Genomic DNA, 17,340 nt, shown 5'->3' on the forward strand with positions numbered 1-17,340 from the left:
TTCTTCCTCCATGTTGTGTCTGTATGTTCTTCCTCCATGTTGTGTCTGTTGGTCTGTATGTTCTTCCTCCATGTTGTGTCTGTATGTTCTTCCTCCATGTGGTGTCTGTTGGTCTGTATGTTCTTCCTCCATGTCGTGTCTGTTGGTCTGTATGTTCTTCCTCCATGTTGTGTCTGTATGTTCTTCCTCCATGTTGTGTCTGTTGGTCTGTATGTTCTTCCTCCATGTTGTGTCTGTATGTTCTTCCTCCATGTTGTGTCTGTTGGTCTGTATGTTCTTCCTCCATGTTGTGTCTGTTGGTCTGTATGTTCTTCCTCCATGTTGTGTCTGTTGGTCTGTATGTTCTTCCTCCATGTTGTGTCTGTATGTTCTTCCTCCATGTTGTCTGTATGTTCTTCCTCCATGTTGTCTGTATGTTCTTCCTCCATGTTGTCTGTATGTTCTTCCTCCATGTTGTCTGTATGTTCTTCCTCCATGTTGTGTCTGTTGGTCTGTATGTTCTTCCTCCATGTTGTGTCTGTTGGTCTGTATGTTCTTCCTCCATGTTGTGTCTGTTGGTCTGTATGTTCTTCCTCCATGTTGTGTCTGTTGGTCTGTATGTTCTTCCTCCATGTTGTGTCTCCCCTGTCCCAGTTTCCTTCTGTTTTTCCCTGATAATTGGCAGCCGTGGCTGATTTCTCCCCCTCTTCCTGTTAAGTGATGAATGGTTGGCAGGGCATCAGAGGGAGCGGTGTGCCCCCAGGCCACTCACTGGCTGCTGCTGCCACAGGGGCGTGGAGCCTGGCACTGTGCCCAGAGTAACGCCAGCCCAGCGACAGGCAGGCAGGGGGACACTGCCAAGAGACAGGGGTCAACGGCTGTGTGTGTGTGTGTGTGTGTGTGTGTACTTCCTACAAACAGGTCCAATTTCAAACCTCACTGTCTTTCTCTCTCTTTCCCTCTATGTCTTGTGTGTGTCTGTATGCAAATCTCTTACTCTCTCTTTCCCTCTCTCCACTTTGTGTTGCAGACGAACACCAGGCTAAAGCAGATTGAGAAGGAATACAGTCAGAAGCTTGCAAAGTCTGCTCAGGTAAACACTTATCTTTTCCTGTTTTTGGCCTTCTTTTTTGGAAGATTTGTTGGGAAAAAGCACACAAACGTTCAGTCGGGCGGGAGCTGTGAGAAACAATATACACTCCCCCCTTCCCTCCCTGCTTAAACACAAATACACACACACACACTTTTACAACACACACATATATACCACACACCAAGTTTAACGTAATGCTGCAGACAAATTTATCTACATGTTTAAATGTCTAAGCTCTACCTCCTAGGTTTTTCTTTCTTTCATCTCTCTCCTCTCTCTCTCTATTTCTATCTCTTATGCCTTTGTGTAACGTCCAGAGGCATCTGAGGTGAAGGTTAGCCAGGCTTTGGTCCAGGCACTTCACAGGTGGTGTGGAAACCTGGCCCAGTTAGTTAGCCAGGTTATATACCCAAGAGGTAGACTTTACTGTTTGATTCTAGTTGTTTCACAATGTTCAGATTTGCCTTTAATCCATATATAGAATCCTATTTATGTGTTTGCACCGCCTTGCATACAGCAATACGGAACCCAGGTGGGATTAGCTGGAAGATATGAGGGTTTTAGGTACCTTTTAGGTGCCTATCACACACACACACGCATGCACACACACATTAACACACATGCACACACTTGTTCGTTCTCCCCCCTCTCTTTCTCTCTCCCGCTCCCCTTCCCTGGCCATGACGTCAGGGGTGTTGTTTGAAGGTTCTCCTCTCTGGCCAGGACCATATGTTTAACATTAAACCTAATCTCCTCAGACTGAGAGCAGTTAAAGCCAGAGGAACTCTCCTCTCTGTTCATGAATCAAAACCACCAGGCCATTCCTCCTCTTCTCCATTCTTCCCTCATTCTACCCTTTCTTTCTCTCTCTCTCTCTCTCTCTCTCGTCTCGCTCTGTTTGGACATGTGGGAGGCTTTAAAGCTACAGTCTGAGATTTGTTTTTTAAGCAAAAATATAAAGAATTGAAATGACCGTTGAAAAGATTCCCAGATTTCAGACTGTGGCTTCAAAGCGCCTTTTAGCTGGGCAGTACAACATTTAAAAAACACAAGTCACTGTTTTTATGTTTGAAAACAAAGAAGATTAGATCTATCCTAATCTGAAATATAGGGGTGAAATATCATATTCCATCACAGGCTTTAATTGCTAAATCATGACCTTAGAAGAAACTATTTTGTCTTTCTCACCCTCTTTTTTTTCAATCCCCTGTTTTGGGTCCACTTTTGACGTCGGCAGCGTTGAGTTGAAAGCGAGGTTGACAAGCAGATGTTGTGAGAAAACAGGAGCTTATGAAGTTGCACAATGCCCCCGACATCAAACGTGTCTCGGGTGGTAGTTGAAAGTTCACTCTGTGTTTACTCGTCTTTGCTATGTGGCGAGGTAAAGTTTCCGTCAACAGAGGCTGCAAAAGATTAATCCTCTGTTTTGAAGGGGTGCAACTAATGCTCGCACGAGTTCAACTTAACACCCTTCCTCTGCATTCTGTTGCTGAAAACCCCAGTTCCATGTGTTCGACAATGACTGAACCCAACGCTCTAAGGACATTATACATGCATGTGTTTATTTCTAAGTTAAGAGGAAGTCTACCCACCATATTAAAGCACGCTATTTGTTGGTATTTGTAGCATGTGTTAGCTGCTTGACTTTCAAAGGTGTTGTGTCGGGACTAAATAGGTTTTAATGCATAGGAGCCCTGGGGGCAACTGGATCGAATGTAAACAGAGGGCCTTTGAACCTTGGAGGCTGCCCTCACTGTGTAACCCCTAAGTGTCTGTCAGAGGTCATCGATCTCTCTCGCAGGGAGAGCACTGCAGCATGGGTAGTAGTATCCCAATTTAAACAGAGCAAGCAGCCATACGTTATCCTGAGGGCACTAGGGTACACACATGCAGTGTGGATGCATGCACACACAACACACACACACACACACACAGTGTGAACAAACACACACTCATACAACACACACACACAGGGTCCTTTGAGCTTCGATAATTAGCGTCTCTGAAATCCGGGCCGCTTAATCGTCTTGCTGAGCGTGGCCTTCCTGAGCGACCTCTGAACCCAGCCCGGTTTGTTTCTCTTCTCTGGTTAATGATGAGGCAACAGTGGGGGTCCCCGGGAGCTCCCCCAGCCCTTTATCTCAACACTGCTGCTGGTTGAACATGGGAAAGGCTTGTAATAACAAGTTGAATCCAGTTAGGAGCAGGAAACACATCTTTACTACTATTATTATTATTTCATGCATAGAAGTACTTAACATCCTAGTAGAATCAGGCAATAACTGAAAGATAAGTGATGTAAATGACAATCATGCCCTTCTGGGTGTTATGTAACTATTTGTTGCTTCTGATCTGGGAGTGCATTAGTTCACTTTCTTCTGGTTCTTGTTAAGGCCCGAGTGAGTTCATTGTGTCACACTCTGTCTGTCATAGAGAACTGATAAAAGTGCCAGCCGGCCTCTGAGAGGCCCTGCAACTGCCTTTCATTCTGTATGTTCACTTTGAGATGAGGCAAACCCAGCCTAAACAGAGCTACCAACCAGCCTGTGACAATTACAGTACAGTACAGTCGGATGAAGCCCTCGATATGAGACTAGGTATAAAGGTACAAGAATAACGAGAAAGACAGGGTTAATGAGTCATTATATCACTCCAGGCTACAGACGAGATGCTAGAGAATCTATAAGCAAAATAATTATTACGCCCAGAACTGATGTTCCCATAATAATGGACCATTTGTTGCTTTCATGTGGCTGGTCCCGCTGACTAAATCAGTCTAATCTCTCCCTCTGCGGTCGGCTAAGTCACTCATTCCCATAACTCCCACTCAATGAGAGGATTCCAGTAAGACTGTTGAACGAAGAGTTGAGTTGAACTAATGTACAGTAAACAATTATCTGTCTGTCTGTCTAGCCTAGCGCGAGCGGTTCAACGGGCCTGAGCGAGTAGTTTTCTCTCTTCCTATTTTTTCTCTCTCTACCTTATCATTTCTCTCTCCTCTCTTCTCCCTCTTCTCTCTCCTCTCTTATCCCTGTTCGCTGCTCTCTCTCCTCTCTTCTCCCTCTCTGCTCTCTATTCTCCCTCTCTTCTCTCTCTATTCTCCCTCTCTGCTCTCTCTTCTCCCTCTCTTCTCCCTCTCTTCTCTCTCTCTTCTCCCTCTCTGCTCTCTCTATTTTCCCTCTCTGCTCTCTCTCTTCTCCCTCTCTTCTCTCTCTCTTCTCCCTCTCTTCTCTCTCTCTTCTCCCTCTCTGCTCTCTCTATTCTCTCTCTCTTCTCCCTCTCTTCTCTCTCTCTTCTCTCTCTCTTCTCCCTCTCTGCTCTCTCTCTTCTCCCTCTCTTCTCTCTCTCTTCTCCCTCTCTTCTCTCTCTCTTCTCTCTCTCTTCTCTCTCTCTTCTCTCTCTCTTCTCCCTCTCTTCTCTCTCTCTTCTCTCTCTTCTCCCTCTCTTCTCCCTCTCTTCTCCCTCTCTTCTCCCTCTCTTCTCTCTCTCTTCTCTCTCTTCTCCCTCTCTTCTCCCTCTCTTCTCTCTCTCTTCTCCCTCTCTGCTCTCTCTCTTCTCCCTCTCTTCTCCCTCTCTTCTCTCTCTCTTCTCTCTCTATTCTCTCTCTCGTCTCCCTCTCTTCTCCCTCTCTTCTCTCTCTCTTCTCCCTCTCTTCTCTCTCTCTTCTCCCTCTCTTCTCCCTCTCTTCTCTCTCTCTGCTCTCTCAGCTGCAGCTTAAATATAATGTTCATTTTGACTGGAGTATTTCAAAGCTACTGCTGCTCCTTTTCATCTTGGTGTGTACCACAAGTTAACCAACACAAACTCACTCTACTTTTCAAAAAGCTAGGAGCTTTTTTTCTCCTCTCTCGATATGTCTCCCTCTCTCTCTGTGTATGTCTGCCTCTCTCTCCCTCTCTCTCTGTGTATGTCTGCCTCTCTCTCTCTCTCTCTCTCTCTCTCTCTGTGTATGTCTGCCTCTCTCTCTCCCTCTTTCTCTGTGTATGTCTGCCTCTCTCTCTCCCTCTTTCTCTGTGTATGTCTGCCTCTCTCTCTCCCTCTTTCTCTGTGTATGTCTGCCTCTCTCTCTCTCTCTCTCTCTCTCTCTCTCTCTCTCTCTGTGTATGTCTGCCTCTCTCTCTGTGTATGTCTGCCTCTCTCTCTCCCTCTTTCTCTGTGTATGTCTGCCTCTCTCTCTCCCTCTTTCTCTGTGTATGTCTGCCTCTCTCTCTCCCTCTTTCTCTGTGTATGTCTGCCTCTCTCTCTCTCTCTGTGTATGTCTGCCTCTCTCTCTGTGTATGTCTGCCTCTCTCTCTCCCTCTTTCTCTGTGTATGTCTGCCTCTCTCTCTCTCTCTGTGTATGTCTGCCTCTCTCTCTGTGTATGTCTGCCTCTCTCTCTCCCTCTTTCTCTGTGTATGTCTGCCTCTCTCTCTCTCTCTCTCTCTCTCTCTCTGTATGTCTGCCTCTCTCTCTCCCTCTTTCTCTGTGTATGTCTGCCTCTCTCTCTCTCTCTCTCTGTGTATGTCTGCCTCTCTCTCTCTCTCTGTGTATGTCTGCCTCTCTCTCTCTCTCTCTCTGTGTATGTCTGCCTCTCTCTCTCTCTCTCTCTGTGTATGTCTGCCTCTCTCTCTCTCTCTGTGTGTGTATGTCTGCCTCTCTCTCTCTCTCTCTCTTTCTCAGGACAGACAGAGAACTGTGAGAAGATTGATAATGGCTGAGACTATTGCTGAGACACACCATTGACACTAACTAATGGAGTCTGTACCTATAGTAACTAAACCAGAGATGCATTTCTGTCTCCCATGGTGTCCTACAGATAGTGACATCATGTTGTTGGGAAATATGTTAAGCATTTCATATCCGGCTCCAACAAGCTGTGTGTTTTGATGTTAATGCAGCATTTGTTTGCTGCCCACACTCTCTCTTATATTAGCATAAAAACTCCTGTTCCATTTAGACTCAACTAAACACTTCCTGAAACAGCATCTGTTAAAAAAACAGCAACAAACAGGGTCTGTCACTGAAGGAAAAACTCCAAGTCCTAGGACTGAACTGTACTGTACAGAGTACTAAGGACCTAGGACTGAACTGTACTGTACAGAGCACTAAGGACCTAGGACTGAACTGTACTGTACAGAGTACTAAGGACCTAGGACTGAACTGTACTGTACAGAGCACTAAGGACCTAGGACTGAACTGTACTGTACAGAGCACTAAGGACCTAGGACTGAACTGTACTGTACAGAGTACTAAGGACCTAGGACTGAACTGTACTGTACAGAGCACTAAGGACTTAGGACTGAACTGTACTGTACAGAGCACTAAGGACCTAGGACTGAACTGTACTGTACAGAGCACTAAGGACCTGGACCTTGGACTGAACTGTACTGTACAGAGCACTAAGGACCTGGACCTAGGACTGAACTGTACTGTACAGAGCACTAAGGACCTAGGACTGAACTGTACTGTACAGAGGACTAGAGACCTGGACCTAGGACTAAACTGTACTGTACAGAGGACTCTAGACCTATGACTGAACTGTACTGTACTGAGGACTAGAGACCTGGACCTAGGACTGAACTGTACTGTACAGAGGACTAGAGACCTGGACCTAGGACTGAACTGTACTGTACAGAGGACTAGAGACCTGGACCTAGGACTGAACTGTACTGTACAGAGCACTAAGGACCTGGGACTGAACTGTACTGTACAGAGTACTAAGGACCTGGGACTGAACTGTACTGTACAGAGCACTAAGGACCTAGGACTGAACTGTACTGTACAGAGCACTAAGGACCTAGGACTGAACTGTACTGTACAGAGCACTAAGGACCTGGGACTGAACTGTACTGTACAGAGTACTAAGGACCTAGGACTGAACTGTACTGTACAGAACACGAAGGACTTAGGACTGAACTGCACTGTACAGAGCACTAAGGACTTAGGACTGAACTGTACTGTACAGAGCACTAAGGACTTAGGACTGAACTGTACTGTACAGCGCACTAAGGACCTAGGACTGAACTGTACTGTACAGCGCACTAAGGACCTGGGACTGAACTGTACTGTACAGAGCACTAAGGACCTAGGACTGAACTGTACTGTACAGAGCACTAAGGACTTAGGACTGAACTGTACTGTATAGAGCACTAAGGACCTAGGACTGAACTGTACTGTACAGAGCACTAAGGACTTAGGACTGAACTGTACTGTACAGAGCACTAAGGACCTAGGACTGAACTGTACTGTACAGAGCACTAAGGACCTGGGACTGAACTGTACTGTACAGAGCACTAAGGACCTAGGACTGAACTGTACTGTACAGAGCACTAAGGACTTAGGACTGAACTGTACTGTATAGAGCACTAAGGACCTAGGACTGAACTGTACTGTACAGAGCACTAAGGACTTAGGACTGAACTGTACTGTACAGAGCACTAAGGACCTAGGACTGAACTGTACTGTACAGAGCACTAAGGACCTGGACCTTGGACTGAACTGTACTGTACAGAGCACTAAGGACCTGGACCTAGGACTGAACTGTACTGTACAGAGCACTAAGGACCTAGGACTGAACTATACTGTACAGAGGACTAGAGACCTGGACCTAGGACTGAACTGTACTGTACAGAGGACTAGAGACCTGGACCTAGGACTAAACTGTACGGTACAGAGGACTCTAGACCTAGGACTGAACTGTACTGTACAGAGGACTAGAGACCTGGACCTAGGACTGAACTGCACTGTACAGAGCACTAAGGACTTAGGACTGAACTGTACTGTACAGAGCACTAAGGACTTAGGACTGAACTGTACTGTACAGAGCACTAAGGACCTAGGACTGAACTGTACTGTACAGAGCACTAAGGACCTGGGACTGAACTGTACTGTACAGAGCACTAAGGACCTAGGACTGAACTGTACTGTACAGAGCACTAAGGACTTAGGACTGAACTGTACTGTATAGAGCACTAAGGACCTAGGACTGAACTGTACTGTACAGAGCACTAAGGACTTAGGACTGAACTGTACTGTACAGAGCACTAAGGACCTAGGACTGAACTGTACTGTACAGAGCACTAAGGACCTGGACCTTGGACTGAACTGTACTGTACAGAGCACTAAGGACCTGGACCTAGGACTGAACTGTACTGTACAGAGCACTAAGGACCTAGGACTGAACTATACTGTACAGAGGACTAGAGACCTGGACCTAGGACTGAACTGTACTGTACAGAGGACTAGAGACCTGGACCTAGGACTAAACTGTACTGTACAGAGGACTAGAGACCTGGACCTAGGACTGAACTGTACTGTACAGAGGACTAGAGACCTGGACCTAGGACTAAACTGTACTGTACAGAGGACTCTAGACCTAGGACTGAACTGTACTGTACAGAGGACTAGAGACCTTGACCTAGGACTGAACTGTACTGTACAGAGGACTAGAGACCTGGACCTAGGACTAAACTGTACTGTACAGAGGACTAGAGACCTGGACCTAGGACTGAACTGTACTGTACAGAGGACTAGAGACCTGGACCTAGGACTGAACTGTACTGTACAGAGCACTAAGGACCTAGGACTGAACTGTACTGTACAGAGCACTAAGGACTTAGGACTGAACTGCACTGTACAGAGCACTAAGGACTTAGGACTGAACTGTACTGTACAGAGCACTAAGGACCTAGGACTGAACTGTACTGTACAGAGCACTAAGGACCTGGGACTGAACTGTACTGTACAGAGCACTAAGGACCTAGGACTGAACTGTACTGTACAGAGCACTAAGGACTTAGGACTGAACTGTACTGTATAGAGCACTAAGGACCTAGGACTGAACTGTACTGTACAGAGCACTAAGGACTTAGGACTGAACTGTACTGTACAGAGCACTAAGGACCTAGGACTGAACTGTACTGTACAGAGCACTAAGGACCTAGGACTGAACTATACTGTACAGAGGACTAGAGACCTGGACCTAGGACTGAACTGTACTGTACAGAGGACTAGAGACCTGGACCTAGGACTAAACTGTACTGTACAGAGGACTAGAGACCTGGACCTAGGACTGAACTGTACTGTACAGAGGACTAGAGACCTGGACCTAGGACTGAACTGTACTGTACAGAGCACTAAGGACCTAGGACTGAACTGTACTGTACAGAGGACTAGAGACCTGGACCTAGGACTGAACTGTACTGTACAGAGGACTAGAGACCTGGACCTAGGACTAAACTGTACTGTACAGAGGACTAGAGACCTGGACCTAGGACTGAACTGTACTGTACAGAGGACTAGAGACCTGGACCTAGGACTAAACTGTACTGTACAGAGGACTCTAGACCTAGGACTGAACTGTACTGTACAGAGGACTAGAGACCTTGACCTAGGACTGAACTGTACTGTACAGAGGACTAGAGACCTGGACCTAGGACTAAACTGTACTGTACAGAGGACTAGAGACCTGGACCTAGGACTGAACTGTACTGTACAGAGGACTAGAGACCTGGACCTAGGACTGAACTGTGCTGTACAGAGGACTAGAGACCTAGGACTGAACTGTACTGTACAGAGGACTAGAGACCTACGACTAAACTTAACTGTACAGAGGACTAGAGACCTAGGACTGAACTGTACTGTACCGAACACTAGACACCTGGACCTAGGACTTGGCTAATCAATTCCCATTTGGTGTTCAATGACAAATATAATTATCTTGAGGTCAGGTCAGGGGTCACCAACCATGACCCCCAGAGTCAGTTTTTAGAGTGTGTTTATACGGTTTGTGTCATATGGGGATGTATCTATATCAACCCTCTTGGAATGGTGCTCCTCAGGGGTCACTGTTGTCCCCTCTCAATTTGTCTCTCCCTCTCTCATCCCAACCCATCACCCCCTTCTCCCTCTCCCATCTAATCTGTGTCTCTCTCATCCCTCTCTCCATAGTTGATAGCGGAGCTGCAGACCTCAGTGTGTGGTGCTAAGGAGGAGGGCTTGCGGCAGCAGCAGGAGAAGGAGAGACAGTTGAATGAGGCTACAGCTCGCTGGGATGATGAGAGGAGGCAGATGAGCCGCCACACAGACACTAAGAACAAGGTAAAGTTTCATGGACATTCTGCAAAGGACACTACTATATAGTAGACATCAGTAGTGCACGCCACAGTCTGTTAAAGACACTACAATGGGCACACTACTGAGCCTCAAGGTAAAGGATAACCCCACTGGATATCTGTCCATCTCCCAAACTGTCACTGTTGATCATTACTACATTCTTTATTGTGTGGATGACATTTGTCAATGTCCAAGATGGCAGACATCTTTTCTTGTGTTTACCAGTTAGTTGGGTTAGGATATAATACAGTTCAATAGAGTACAGGCTCAGCTGAATCAACATCAGAGACACAATGTAATATTGCATTTGATTAAATAGTGGTTGTCAAAAACTTTAGTTGAAAAACAGCAAGCGAGAGAACATGGGTAAGTTGACATATAAATCCTTCCCAAGATGTACACCCATTGGTTGAGAGAGAGGAAGGTGATAGGTGAGCCCATAGGTTGAACAGTCAGCGTGAGGAATGTGCATTACTGGGCTGTGCTGATTGGCTAAAGGTAAATAGGTGAATGACATTCCTCACATGGCTAACAGGAAACAGGAGAAGAAACAAGACGCCATGCTGAAGATATGTTTGTCTTCATTCCCACTATGCCCGTAGAATAGAAAACAAAGTGAATTGTGTTCTGCTTACAGGATGAAGTGAAACAAGCATTCAGACCAGCCTTCCTGATTGAACTGTTGTAAACTACATTACACTGTGTAGGTGGTTGGTTAAGGCTGAAACTCCTGCTTGGCTTAAAGCCCTCTGTTCTCCTGGCCCCCCTCAGTGTCAGTAACCAGCCAGTCTGAGTCCCAGGGAGGAGCCGACTGGATGGTTAACTTTACACCCCAGCCCAGACACACTCAGTTCCCCGGTCTGGCCAGAATACTTTTATAGACTAGACACACGTCCCCTCTCCTTTGTGAGAGGGCTTTAAACCCGGGATCACAGTTGAAATGTATGTGCTTTGTCATTTTTTATGATGGGTTTCAACTCTAACCCCCATACTCTGACACACACATATACTCTAACCCCCATACTCTGACACACACATATACTCTAACCCCCATACTCTGACACACACATATACTCTAACCCCCATACTCTGACACACACATGTACTCTAACCCCCATACTCTGACACACACATATACTCTAACCCCCATACTCTGACACACACATACACTCTAACCCCCATACTCTGACACACACATATACTCTAACCCCCATACTCTGACACACACATATACTCTAACCCCCATACTCTGACACACACATATACTCTAACCCCCATACTCTGACACACACATATACTCTAACCCCCATACTCTGACACACACATATACTCTAACCCCCATACTCTGACACACACATATACTCTAACCCCCATACTCTGACACACACATTTACTCTAACCCCCATACTCTGACACACACATATACTCTAACCCCCATACTCTGACACACACATACACTCTAACCCCCATACTCTGACACACACATATACTCTAACCCCCATACTCTGACACACACATACACTCTAACCCCCATACTCTGACACACACATATACTCTAACCCCCATACTCTGACACACACATATACTCTAACCCCCATACTCTGACACACACATATACTCTAACCCCCATACTCTGACACACACATATACTCTAACCCCCATACTCTGACACACACATACACTCTAACCCCCATACTCTGACACACACATGCACTCTAACCCCCATACTCTGACACACACATACACTAACCCCCATACTCTGACACACACACTAACCCCTATAGTCTCTCTCTCTCTCTCTCTCTCTCTCTCACACACACACACACACACACACTAACCCCCATAGTCTCTCTCACACACACCCGAATAACGCACACACACTCCTGGGTTTGGTGGTTGGGAGGCTCTGGTGTGTCTGGTATGTTCTCTGTCTGGGGTGAGACAGTCCTTTAAATCAGCCTGCTACTGCTACAGCTCTCTTTATGTATCTTGCTGAGCAACCCCTCTCTTTATGTATCTTTCTGAGCAACCCCTCTCTTTATGTATCTTCCTGAGCAACCCCTCTCTTTATGTATCTTGCTGAGCAACCCCTCTCTTTATGTATCTTTCTGAGCAACCCCTCTCTTTATGTATCTTTCTGAGCAACCCCTCTCTTTATGTATCTTCCTGAGCAACCCCTCTCTTTATGTATCTTCCTGAGCAACCCCTCTCTTTATGTATCTTCCTGAGCAACCCCTCTCTTTATGTATCTTCCTGAGCAACCCCTCTCTTTATGTATCTTTCTGAGCAACCCCTCTCTTTATGTATCTTTCTGAGCAACCCCCTCTCTTTATGTATCTTGCTGAGCAACCCCTCTCTTTATGTATCTTGCTGAGCAACCCCTCTCTTTATGTATCTTGCTGAGCAACCCCTCTCTTTATGTATCTTGCTGAGCAACCCCTCTCTTTATCCCTTCTTATTCCCTTCTCCCTTTCAAGTTATTTCCATTTGTTCTCCTTCCTCATTCCTTCCCTGTCTCTGCACTCCTTGCACATTTTCCAAATTCCATCCATCTGCCGTGGATATCAGGGGTTTGTTCAATAAGTTGTTACAGATCTAATACATAGAATGATTGTGTTTTACGTGGACTTGAGGACAGTGGGTCCATTCTGTGCAGAGCATTTCTGAATTCAACACCTTATCGGATAAACCTCTGCGCCATTCGAATAAATGGCAGCATTCAAATAAAGTCCCTGCAACCTTCTGCCCAGCTGAACTAGCCTCTATACAGGATCAGTTATCTGAACTGGGACGTGAAACTCCAGTAGCCAGACAGTGACACTGTGGTAGTTGTCTGGGTGTGTCTCTCTCTAGTTTAATTGGCTGTTGTGTCTGGGATGGAGGTTTATTTTTAAAGACTCTCTGCACTGTTTGTAGGAGCAGACTTCCATATAAATCCTCCAGACACCCAGTCCCCTCTCTCCCCCGTAGCCCAGTGAGGGGCACTCATTTCTGGGTAGGCTCTGCAGGAGGCCGGCCTGCCCCGGGTTAAATAAGCCACCCGGCGGCTCCGCACCACCACACCTAGAATGTGGTAAATGCCACGTGTTGCGATCCGAACACCTCTGTGGCTGACTGACAGTGTGGGGTAATACAGGGCTGGTCTGGACCGGTCCAGTCTCTGCCCCTGGAGTCAGGATTCTTCTGCTGCTGTAGCATTCTCTGGTCAGACAGACACATTCCAGATACACACATACATGTTACCTCTCTCTCACACACACACAATATGTCACACAAACTCCCTGTGTGTGTATGAGGCAGCAGACCAGGCTGTGTGTGTGTGTGTCTCCTATCTCCAGTGTTAGCAGCAGACAAAGCTCTGTCTATTATCTATCTCCTCATTATTACCATCCCACAGTACTAACCACCCACTAATGGGCTTCCAATTAACCAATGACTTGTTGATTAAAGTCCAGGCACCACAGAGAATGAGAGGAGGGAGGGAGAGAGAGACGGGTGAATCAGAGAATGAGAGGAGGGAGGAAGAGAGAGACGGGTGAAACAGAGAATGAGAGGAGGGAGGGGGCGAGAGACGTGTGAAACAGAGAATGAGAGGAGGGAGGAGGCGAGAGATGGGTGAAACAGAGAATGAGAGGAGGGAGGAGGCGAGAGATGGGTGAAACAGAGAATGAGAGGAGGGAGGAGGCGAGAGATGGGTGAAACAGAGAATGAGAGGAGGGAGGGGGAGAGAGACGAGTGAAACAGAGAATGAGAGGAGGGAGGGAGAGAGAGATGGGTGAAACAGAGAATGAGAGGAGGGGGGGGTGAAACAGAGAATGAGAGGAGGGAGGGGGAGAGAGACGGGTGAAACAGAGAATGAGAGGAGGGAGGGGGAGAGAGACGGGTGAAACAGAGAATGAGAGGAGGGAGGGGGAGAGAGACGCGTTAAACAGAGAATGAGAGGAGGGAGGAGGAGAGAGATGTGTGAAACAGTTCAACAGAGAATGAGAGGAGGGAGGGGGGAGAGACGGGTGAAACAGAATGAGAGGAGGGAGGAGGAGAGAGACGGGTGAAACAGTTAAACAGAGAATGAGAGGTGGGAGGGGGAGAGAGACGGGTGAAACAGAGAATGAGAGGAGGGAGGAGGAGAGAGATGGGTGAAACAGAGAATGCGAGGAGGGAGAGGAGAGAGACGGGTGAAACAGTTAAACAGATAATGAGAGGTGGGAGGGGGAGAGAGACGGGTGAAACAGAGAATGAGAGGAGGGAGGAGGAGAGAGACGGGTGAAACAGAGAATAAGGGAGGGAGGGGGAGAGTGATGCGTTAAACAGAGAATGAGAGGAGGGAGGAGGAGAGAGATGTGTGAAACAGTTAAACAGAGAATGAGAGGAGGGAGGAGGAGAGAGATGGGTGAAACAGAGAATGAGAGGAGGGGGGGGGGGGGGTGAAACAGAGAATGAGAGGAGGGGGGGGGGTGAAACAGAGAATGAGAGGAGGGAGGGGGAGAGAGACGGGTGAAACAGAGAATGAGAGGAGGGAGGGGGAGAGTGATGCGTTAAACAGAGAATGAGAGGAGGGAGGAGGAGAGAGATGTGTGAAACAGTTAAACAGAGAATGAGAGGAGGGAGGAGGAGAGAGATGGGTGAAACAGAGAATGAGAGGAGGAGGGGGAGAGAGATGGGTGAAACAGAGAATGAGAGGAGGGGGGGGAGAGTGACACGTTAAACAGAGAATGAGAGGAGGGAGGAGGAGAGAGATGTGTGAAACAGTTAAACAGAGAATGAGAGGAGGGAGGAGGAGAGAGATGGGTGAAACAGAGAATGAGAGGAGGGAGGAGGAGAGAGATGGGTGAAACAGTTAAACAGAGAATGAGAGGAGGGAGGAGGAGAGAGATGTGTGAAACAGTTAAACAGAGAATGAGAGGAGGGAGGAGGAGAGAGATGGGTGAAACAGGAATGAGAGGAGGGAGGGGGAGAGTGACGCGTTAAACAGAGAATGAGAGGAGGGAGGGAGAGAGAGACGGGTGAAACAGAGAATGAGAGGAGGGGAGGGGAGAGAGACGGGTGAAACAGAGAATGAGAGGAGGGAGGGGGAGAGAGATGGGTGAAACAGTGAAACATAATGAGAGGAGGGAGGGAGAGAGAGACGCGTTAAACAGAGAAATGAGAGGAGGGAGGGGGAGAGAGATGGGTGAAACAGTTAAACAGAGAATGAGAGGAGGGAGGGGGAGAGAGACGGTGAAACAGAGAATGAGATGGGTTAAATAGTGAAACAGATAATGAGAGGAGGGAGGGAGAGAGAGACGCGTTAAACAGAGAATGAGAGGAGGGAGGGGGAGAGAGACGGGTGAAACAGAATGAGAGGAGGGAGGGGGAGAGAGAGAGATGGGTGAAACAGAGAATGAGAAGAGGGAGGGGGAGAGAGATGGGTGAAACAGAATGAGAGGAGGGAGGGAGAGAGAGAGAGATGGGTGAAACAGAGAATGAGAGGAGGGAGGGGGAGAGAGATGGGTGAAACAGAATGAGAGGAGGGAGGGAGAGAGAGAGAGATGGGTGAAACAGAGAATGAGAGGATGGAGGGGGAGAGAGACGGGTGAAACAGAATGAGAGGAGAGAGAGAGAGAGATGGGTGAAACAGAGAATGAGAGGAGGGAGGGGGAGAGAGACGGGTGAAACAGAGAATGAGAGGAGGGAGGGGGAGAGAGATGGGTGATGAAACAGAGAATGAGAGGAGAGAGGGGGAGAGAGACGCGCTAAACAGAGAATGAGAGGAGGGAGGGGGAGAGAGATGGGTGAAACAGATAATGAGAGGAGGGAGGGAGAGAGAGACGCGTTAAACAGAGAATGAGAGGAGGGAGGGGGAGAGAGACGGGTGAAACAGAATGAGAGGAGGGAGGGAGAGAGAGAGATGGGTGAAACAGAGAATGAGAGGAGGGAGGGGGAGAGAGACGGGTGAAACAGAATGAGAGGAGGGAGGGAGAGAGAGAGAGATGGGTGAAACAGAGAATGAGAGGAGGGAGGGGGAGAGAGACGGGTGAAACAGAATGAGAGGAGGGAGGGAGAGAGAGAGAGATGGGTGAAACAGAGAATGAGAGGAGGGAGGGGGAGAGAGACGGGTGAAACAGAATGAGAGCAGGGAGGGAGAGAGAGAGATGGGTGAAACAGAGAAATGAGAGGAGGGAGGGGGAGAGAGACGGGTGAAACAGAGAATGAGAGGAGGGAGGGGGAGAGAGACGGATGAAACAGAGAATGAGAGGAGGGAGGGGGAGAGAGACAGGTTGAAACAGAGAATGAGAGGAGGGAGGAGGAGAGAGACGGGTGAAACAGAATGAGAGGAGGGAGGGGGAGAGACAGGTGAAACAGAATGAGAGGAGGGAGGGAGAGAGAGACGGATGAAACAGAGAATGAGAGGAGGGAGAGGGAGAGAGACGGATGAAACAGAGAATGAGAGGAGGGAGGGGGGAGAGAGACGGATGAAACAGAGAATGAGAGGAGGGAGGAGGAGAGAGATGGGTGAAAACAGAGAATGAGAGGAGGGAGGGGAGAGAGACAGGTGAAACAGAGAATGAGAGGAGGGAGGAGGAGAGAGATGGGTGAAACAGAGAATGAGAGGAGGGAGGGAGAGAGAGACGGGTGAAACAGAGAATGAGAGGAGGGAGGGGGGGAGAGAGAGATGGGTGAAACAGAGAATGAGAGGAGGGAGGGAGGGAGAGAGAGATAGGTGAAACAGAGAATGAGAGGAGGGAGGGGGGGGGGGAGAGAGAGATGGGTGAAACAGAGAATGAGAGGAGGGAGGGGGAGAGAGACGGATGAAACAGAGAATGAGAGGAGGGAGGGGGAGAGAGACAGGTGAAACAGAGAATGAGAGGAGGGAGGAGGAGAGAGATGGGTGAAACAGAGAATGAGAGGAGGGAGGGGGAGAGAGACAGGTGAAACAGAGAATGAGAGGAGGGAGGGAGAGAGAGATGGGTGAAACAGAGAATGAGAGGAGGGGAGGAGGAGAGAGATGGGTGAAACAGAGAATGAGAGGAGGGAGGGGGAGAGAGACAGGTGAAACAGAGAATGAGAGGAGGGAGGAGGAGAGAGATGGGTGAAACAGAGAATGAGAGGAGGGAGGGAGAGAGAGACGGGTGAAACAGAGAATGAGAGGAGGGAGGGGGAGAGAGACGGATGAAACAGAGAATGAGAGGAGGGA

General features: G+C 47.9%; 1 protein-coding gene across 1 annotated transcript in view; it reads left to right on the plus strand.

The window, feature by feature from the left end:
* Positions 1–824: 824 nt before the first annotated feature.
* Positions 825–17,340, plus strand: part of LOC116367776 (centrosomal protein of 112 kDa-like) — a gene marked incomplete at its 3' end in the record, with an annotated part of 41,755 nt that continues 25,239 nt past the window's right edge. The window contains exons 1-2 of the mRNA XM_031818940.1: positions 825–1,072; positions 10,002–10,151. Of these exons, the coding sequence (XP_031674800.1) occupies positions 962–1,072; positions 10,002–10,151 (261 nt within the window). The remainder of the gene's footprint in view (positions 1,073–10,001; positions 10,152–17,340) is intronic.

This window comes from Oncorhynchus kisutch, unplaced genomic scaffold (genome assembly GCF_002021735.2).
Source record: "Oncorhynchus kisutch isolate 150728-3 unplaced genomic scaffold, Okis_V2 scaffold1727, whole genome shotgun sequence".
Taxonomy (NCBI): Eukaryota; Metazoa; Chordata; class Actinopteri; order Salmoniformes; family Salmonidae; genus Oncorhynchus; species Oncorhynchus kisutch.